Source organism: Gallinula chloropus (assembly GCF_964237585.1).
Source record: "Gallinula chloropus genome assembly, chromosome: 1".
Lineage (NCBI taxonomy): Eukaryota > Metazoa > Chordata > Aves > Gruiformes > Rallidae > Gallinula > Gallinula chloropus.
The window spans coordinates 200287323-200295815 of NC_140085.1; the positions used below are offsets into that span (position 1 = coordinate 200287323).

General features: G+C 51.2%; 1 protein-coding gene across 1 annotated transcript; it reads left to right on the forward strand.

Annotated features, from left to right (window-relative positions):
- Window positions 1–492: 492 nt before the first annotated feature.
- On the forward strand, window positions 493–8270 carry ENDOD1 (endonuclease domain containing 1; the record flags this gene model as incomplete). The annotated part of the gene is made up of 2 exons (XM_084267314.1): window positions 493–786; window positions 7074–8270. The coding sequence occupies 2 exons, from the start codon at window positions 493–495 to the stop codon at window positions 8205–8207; spliced, it is 1428 nt and encodes a 475-aa protein (XP_084123440.1). The 3' UTR covers window positions 8208–8270.
- Window positions 8271–8493: the final 223 nt, after the last annotated feature.

The following is an 8493-nucleotide window of genomic DNA, read 5'->3' on the forward strand; positions in this document are numbered from 1 at the left end:
CAGGGGTGGTGAATCTGACTTTGCAGCATCCCCCCTGGCAGCCCCAGCAAGATTTCTGTCTGCGTCAGCCAAAATTCCTGCCGGGGACTCTGCTGCAATGCAGCACACCACACCCCCAGGGGCGCTGAGCCCCAGCCCGGACAGCGGGTGCTGCCCAGCTCTAGCCCCGCACCACCACCGTCAGCTTCCTGCCTCCTCTCCCCAGCCAGCCCTGATGATTTCAGGCTGCTTGGCATTATCTCCTGCGGGCAGCCGCCGTCCGCAGCCTGTGTCAGCGCAGCTCGGCGCACGTTTGGTTTCACAACGCGCTGCCTGCGGAAGGCTCTGGCTCCCCGCAGGGATCGGCTGTGGTTTCGTATTTCATTTCCCTCACACGCTACACCCGAATTCCAGACGCCTTCTGGCTTGGCTGCTGCATGGACTCAGAGCGCAGGTCCTGTGCCGTACGCAGCGGAGGCAGACGGGGCTTCCCTCGGCTCCAGGGAGTGGACCATGAAGACGTCAGTTGTATTCCTGCTTTGCCTCTCGGTTTTCCCCGGCTTTTCCCAGAGCAGAGTTGTTGGAGAGGGTGAAGCTGGGTTTGCTGAGTGTAATGTGTTCTTCCCCGGACAATTCCCACCCGAAGGATTTACGGAGCCGTTCCACGTGAAAATCTGTCAGCAGTACAACAGAGAGCCACGCTTCGCAACCCTCTACAGCACTAAGGACAAAATCCCTCTGTATTCAGCTTTTAAGTATACAAAGCCAGCCCAAAACAAGGAGGAGAACTGGCTGGTCGAGCCACAGGTAAGTCAGCTTTTCCTTTGCTGTAAAGCAAGCGTTCCTGGGGAATGTTTCCTCTGGGTTTTGCAAAGGAGGTAGGAGCTCTGCTCCTTGAGCTTCCTGTGATATTGATTTAACACAAGCAGAACTTATTTTTGTGCTTGGAACTGAGCAGACAAATACGTCTTTGTCCCACGGGGCTTGTTAATGAAAGCTGGGAGGGGAGAGGAGAGTCGTCTTTGACACCAGCTGATGTGCCTGTCCTGCCGAGCCGGCTACCCGGGGCAGGGAGCAGCGCTGGTGGGGAGCAGGGTTGAACATCACCCTGTCGAGCTGAAGTTCGTTCTGTTGCCAGTGTGATCGCAGTGTTGATACGAGCTCTTCAGCTTCACTGCGCAGGGATAAAACATCCCTTTGCGGGTCACCAAGTTGACGCTGCAGCTTTTTGTTGTGTCCTTGTGTTGCAGACTGTAGTAGGGGAATGAGTTGCCGTGTCCTGGAGCATGAGGGCTTCAGTTTGATGTCTATAAAGTAGAATTTTTTACTTCACAGGTACAGAAGTGTGTCTGGGTTAATGCTCAAGCTTTGATTAATTTAGGGTTCAGTGTACCACCTTGCTCTGCTTGCAGCTCTGCCTTTGAAGAAGAGCCGAAGGGCTGATAAGAAGCACACTTTGCTAAAAAGTATCCTAGGAGAAGAGCTAAAAGAGTGATAAAGGGGAAACCTCCTGCCCCAGCAGGTGCCAGAGCTGGGGGATATCCAGGGAGGCCTGAAGGCAACAAAAATGGGTAGTAAGGAGGGGGAAGGTAAAGGTGGCAGGGGGGAGTTTGGGACCACCCAGCCAATTAAAGGACTGTGCAAATGACCCACACACACCTTTCAAGGAGCACACTTGCTAGTTTGAATATGCTTGACCAATACTAGATGATGTGATAATTACTAACCCATTAGCGCAAGTTTAGGTGGGTTTTTCTAACCCCATAATGAGATGAGTATGTTGTAGATTGTGTGAGCTGGCTTTGTGGAATGGCCACCCAGCACCCACCTCTGCGCAGCCAGGGAATAAAGCAAACACCCCCACACCGTGTGTGTACTGGCACACTGCACACGGGGCAACCATCCCACTTTCAGGACAACAAGTTGAGTCAGAAGTGCACAGGATAAAATGAATTGCGTTGAACCACTGAGGGTTTTTGTCTCCCTTGACACTTGGCATGCTTAGGCAAGTCCGTCAGGCTGTTATATTTAAAGGGCACCTAGTGCCCTAAGAGAACCAGTAGTCCTTATCTCTTTTGTTTGGTTTGGTTTGGTTTGGTTTTATCTTGCCATGTTTCAGGTTTTTCAGCAGTGACCACGGGGACTCCTGTAGCAAGCTCCAAGCTGCCTGTGACTGTTGGGCTCAGGGAAGATTGGCAGCATGCTTCACCACAGCAGGAGCTGCTGCAGTACCAGACCAGCATGGTGGGAATGGGACTCTCAGGTGCTGGACACAGCCTGAGTCACAGCTCACCCCTGTCCCACGAGAGCAAGAGTGGCTGCCACGCTCATTTGCCTTCTGTGGGGTGACAAGGTGCCAAAACCGTGAGGTTGCAGGCAGGGAAGGCAGGAGATCCTATATCCCTGTCTTCACCTTGGGCTGCCTGATCTCTGGGCTGGGTTTTGTGATGCAGAAGTTCCCAAGAGCCCTTTGATCTGCTCTCCTTCCACCCCACATATGGCCGTGGGAGGTGTTTGCTTGCCTTTTTAAAACAGAGGCAGGCTTTTTGCAGGCTGACATGATGGAGTTGAGAAAGGGTGATGAATTTCCAAAGCAAAGAGAGGACCTAGACAAGTGAGCATCTGCTGTGAATGTCATGGAGACAGTGAGGCTAAGCAGCAGAGATGAGATTCTTTCCCATTTGCCCTGGCCACTGATGCCCTTCATTACCTGTATCCTCTGTATCTCCTTCTGTTCCTCATGGTCTGACCTGCACCTCATCAGCCCTGCCAGCCCTGCAGAGCCCCAAAACTTCTCTTCTGCCTCCAAAATGTACCACAGTCTCAGATATAATTGGCCAGGTGCTCCCTGTAGGTGCTCTGGCTTCTCCAGAGCATCCCCATGGGTTGCTGTGAGTCTGTTCTTATATTACACTGATGGGAGCCCTTCACCCATTGCTGAAATGCAGGTGTCTCGGAGGTAGCAGCTCTGTGCTTCACTGGAGGAATCTCAGTATGAGACAGAAAACTACTAGGGAAAGAAGATTGGTTGGAGAATCTGTAAGGGAAGGAAATCGGGACTACAAAAAATTGCTGTAATTCAAGAAATAAGCACACCCCCCCTCTCAGGCACCACCACACCAGATCTGTGAGGAGAAAGTGAGGAAGACATTTCCCATCCATTATGTGTGTTCCTGTCAAGGCTGGGTCAGAGGGTTAGGAAAGGTCAGACAGCTGCTGAAGGGAGCCCTTAGCAACACCTCCTCTGCAGCATAGCCCTATGAGGTTACCATGCCTGTTTTCTGGGTGATTTCTTTGTAGAGATGGGGACAGCTGGGTATGAGCAAGCTCAGCTGTGCAGCACACGTGCATACCTAAGTGCATGACATGGAGATGCAGAGATACAGCAAGCAAGCAGAAAGAAAAAGAAACAGCTATAAAAATGCTCTCAGCACTCTGGTGAGGGCCTCAGGGTTGTCACATGGGGTTTTTTTGGGTAATGATGTAAGTGGTGAGGGCGCCGTCTCACTCCCCACGTGCCTACCTCCTCAGGAATGTCTGCCTGAGAAGCAAATGCCAAATGTAGCACAGAGGCTGTAATTGGGTGAGAAGTGTGAGGAATGTCAGTGCCACCCACTGCCCATTGGCAACTGGAAACAGTGAATTAATCGGCAATTAGTTAAAAATGAAAGAGCAGCCTGGGCAGGCTGATGAGCTGGGTACTGATGGGACTTCCCCAGACTCAGGTTTGACAGTGTGCTCTGCCTGGTTCCCTGGGGCTTGACATCGAGTTGCTTAGGCAGCTTTTCTATCATCTCATTTTGGTTGTCTGAAAATCTGCAGGTTTGACTCTTTCTGGAGCTTAGAGAGAGATGGAAAACTCCGGAGTTGCTTTTTCTGACCTAATTATTGAGGGTCTAGATGAATTGCCTTGAATTTTTATTTGGCTGATGACTACCCTCAGCCAGATGACCAAGATGGGATTTGTATCACTCAGCTATAGCTACCTCTGAGCTGTTCTTGCCATCTCTCTTGGTAGACAATCAGGAGAAACAGGTACTTCTAGAGCCACTCATGGGAATGTCCTACAATAGAAACCTTGGTGTAAGACATACTGTGTCTCCTCCCTGAGAAACAAGTCCCACGCTAAGGCTGGATGAAATAATTCCACTGCAGACAAAGGCATAATTGTGCCTGAAGTGATAGCAAGGGGAGTAGGATGCTGAAGTTCACCTGGGAACTAGGGTGGAGAGGGTGGGAGGTAACAGTGACCTGCTTTCTTAAATGACCAAACTTGATGGGAGCTGCTTGTTCTAATCCCTGTGTGTTGCCTTAATTTTAAAGACCCTCTGCCTGTGCCCCTCCAGTAAAACTGCAACCCCCACTTTTTGAAGCACATCAGTATTGTTAGGTGCTCACATCCATGCAGGTGTCCAGATGCAGAATGTGTTTTTACATCCTCTTGCTATGAATGAGGTGTTTACCTGTCTGCTTGGATCTTGCCTGTAGCTACTCTTGTTGTTTGGACAGGTGGCTTCATGGCTGACTCCATGAATGCAGATCCACTTGGCAGTGACACAAGCCAAAAGCTCTTTGAAGCTCTGAGGAAAGGTAGCTTGGGATGCAGATTATTGCAGTGCTGGAGACAGGTTGCCTTTGGGGCTGAGCTGGAGGAGGCACGAAAACCTCAAGTACCACCTGAGTTATGACAAACCATAATGCGAGTTATTACGTGATGTCAGAGCCTGACACATGAACAGCACACGGCCACATTTTTGTCATGTCCTTTTTTAATTGCACCTAAACAATCCCACAGGCATGTGCAAAAGCCTGCAGCTCTGCAGGTAACCCGAGACATACTTTCCTGATAGGCACCTCAAGGTTTGCATGTATCAGCTCATAACCAGAGAAAATTAAGCTCATACCATCTGCTTCCTGTGGGCTGGGTATGTCTGCCAGAAGCAGAGTCTGACCTATCTCAGGTGTACATGCTCTTGTGGTGTTTGCTCTGTGGGACCTGCAGAGCTTCTGGCTGCCTCTTGCAGAAGCCACCCCTGCAGCCCCCCTCCTCCACCAGAACCCCACCACACAAAACTATGACAGGTACAGCACCTCTCGCCCCCTCCACCATTTCCCACCATTTGCCAAGAAGGTGGTTGGGTCCTGAAGCAGGAAAGGGGCTCCAGAACTGCTGTGGGGCCAGAAGAGATGGGTATCTCTGCTCAAGAGGGCCATAACATAGGGCCAGTTCCCAGGCACAGCCTTGCCCCTGTGACCTGTCCCCTGTCCCCTGTCCCCTGTGCTGTGGGGTTAAATCACTGGGTGCTTCCTTTGTCCCATGGCACACCACCATCATGTCATCAGAACAGGGAGAATGGGTTGGGGTGGCAGGCAGGGGTGGTGCTCTCATGGAACACAAAATGACTGGCCTCCCCAGCCAGCTGCAGCTTGTGATTTTGGGACATCTGAGCAAGAGGAGCAGAAGCAGCACAGCGAAATCTTTCTTTCTTAAGTGGTGCATTTAGAAGAGACTACACGACTTGCACATCAGCATGCAGGACTCGCTGTAATGCTTCCAGTCCTGCAGCAATATGCATCAGTTGCATCAAAATGAAGTGCAAGAAACCTCCTAGCAGGAGATGGAGGTAATGCAGCCCTCTGCAATTGGCTTTGTGACCAGCCGCGGTGCAGAGGGAGCCTCGGATGGCAGGGCTGGGTTGAGGGAGAGCAGCCAGAGCTCAGTCCTGTGAGGGTGGTGGATAGCTGCTGGTGCCAGCCCTTTCACCTTGACTCTTGGCACTGGCTTGTGCAGAGCTGCGAGGAGGTGATGCAGCACTAGAAGGATGCAAACTCTGCAGAAGGTTGCAAGGACATCTGTCCAAGTTCTTTGCAGGATGGTCAAGAGATGAGGAAGGTTTACTGTGGAGTGATTCAAGGTAGAGAATGAATTGCCTGCCATAGGTGGCTCCAAAGTGCATGCTATATAGCGCAGCAAGCAATCTACAGCACAGTGAACTATCTATAGGCTGGGAGCTGAGGCAGGGTGTTTCCTTGGGCCAGCACACTGCTGGGAGCTGAGGGCCACAGCCTCTGAAAGAGAGACCACAGACTGCTAGAGACTGTCTGCCACCCCTGAGCTTCCACAAACACGCTCACCCTCTAATCTGGAGAGGACGATGACAGTCTATCTGGCACGCTCGCCTGGAGCAGCTGCCAGTGATGTCACCAGAAGTGACTAAGGAGCAGACAGAGCTGTGGCCACCCAACAAAGACCTGGGCACGCCCTGGTGTTTAGGGCTCCCGCTCTCACTGCTGGTCACCTTCCCACACACAGCTCTGGGAGGGATGCCTGCTGTAGCAAGTGCTTCCTCTGGCTCTGCGGTGCATGGGTGGCAGGCATGAGCAAGTAGCACAGATTCCACTGAGGACCTGTGGTGATGGCATCCTCACCCATGTTATGCCAGGAGCTGTGTGGTCATTAAAGATGAGGTTCAGACTCTTAATGACATGAGGTTCAGACTACTAATGAGAGAGCCCTAGAAGCTCACAGCTGTGTCTGTGTTTGAGACATGGAAGTTCAGGTCACCTGCCATGATGCCTGGCTTCATTCTGGCTTCTTACACAATCAGTGATGAGAGGTAAATGTCTTCTCTAAGCATCTTATGTTGTATTCATGGCCTGAATTTGGTAGTTCAGAGGGACTGAGTTAAGGTGCTCTGGTAGGTACTTAAATGAACGGAGGTACCACCCTCATGGGAGGTAAGAACATAGCCCTACATCAAGCCATCCACTGGCCTTAAAAGTCTCTTCTAGAAAAAAATCCAAAACAAACCACAAGTTAGAGACTTGGTGCAGGGTGGCTGGTGAGATTTTGGAGGCTGTGCTGTGCTCCAAGCACCCCTTGCCACCTAACCTGATGGGTTTGGTGGGGCAGCTAAGTAGAGCGTACGCTCCTCTGAAGCACTGCCAGGGAAACAAGGAGGGAGCGCAGGATGTGGCCTGAAGCACAGTGTGTAGTAGCAGGCATAATGGAAAATATCCTGCCAAGCCCACTTTGCACATTGCTTTCTAGGAAGGCAGATTGCATCCAGTAACTCTCCTCTCTACCATTCCAGATAGACGATCCAGAAAATGACCTGCAGGAGATGGTGCATGAAGCTGATATCGTTGGCACTGTGACCAACCTTGGTGCAAATCAAGCCCTGACCTCAGACTACGTGGGCTCTGGTTATGAGAGAGGGCTGCTCAATCCCAGCTTGCTCAATGAGGAGGATTTCCAGATGGCCACTTACACGCTTACGAACGCCGTCCCTCTGAGCCCATCTCTGAGCAAAAGCTGGCACAGAGACATCGGGAAGGTAGTGGAGCAAGCTCTGGTCCCTCACTGCTCCAAGAAGGATCATCTGTATCTCCTTGCAGGTGCAATTCCTTCCAGTGTCCGAGTTAAAGGCAAGGTGTCAGTGCCAGAAACCCTCTGGCTGGCAGCCTGCTGTGATGCTCCAGAGGGATGGTCCCTGGGACTAGTGAAAAAAATGAATGATGAAAACAGCTTGGAGGACCTTACGGTGGGAGAGCTGGAGAAGCAGCTTCTAGCAGGAGTTCACTTGTTCAAGGGCAACTGTGGGGAAGACAACCAAAGCCAGGAGAAAATAGAAGCAATAATACAAGCTGTCGGTCAGATCCGCTCTGGAGAGCAAGTAGGAACAAGTGACGACCAGGAGGCCAAAGGCAGCGGCTTGGTGCGAAGGGTGGCTGGCATCATTGCCACCCCTTTCATCAAGCTGCTGGAACTCCTCATCTACGTCTTTGTGGAGCTGGTGAAACTTGTGTTTTATTTTCTGTGGCTTGTTATCAAGCGGGTTGGTGGTACAGTTCTGGATGGAGTCTACAGCCTATGGACTGGGGTGATTTCCTACCTTAAAGCTATCAGCATGGTGCTCATCAGCATTCCCTATGATGTGGGGAGGGTCATCATCAACATCTTCCTGGGCTTCCTGCAGATCGTTCAAGATGTCGCCTTCCTCACCTACAGGATCCTGAGCATCCCCGTGGGGTTTGTGCTTCACCTCGCTGCTTTCCCTTACCACTCCATCTGTGCCATTCCCTCTGTCCTCAAAGACATGGCCACCGGGATTGGGGGCACCTTCTCGCTGGTCATCGATGCCACAGCTGCCCTTCTGCATGGCTTTTATTACCTGGCTGGGCACATAGTCAAACGGTTTGTCCCTAAAGGCTCCTCTGATGACTGATAGGGATGGATGCCAAGGCTGAAAAGACATGGACTGAAGGAGGAATGAGGTGATGCTTTAAGATACGTGGCCAAACGCTGTCAATTTTGTTCTGGTATTTATTGTAGTGACATTAATAATAATGAACTGACTGGGGAGTGACAGGGAGGGCTGAGGGAACGTCACCAGGGGATGCTGCCATTGTAACTCAAGTTCTGTCTGTTGTAAAGTTTTTGGGTTTTATTGGTGCAGGCCACACATTTTCTGTGATTTGCAGATGTCAAGACACTTCCTGTGGGACGTGTGT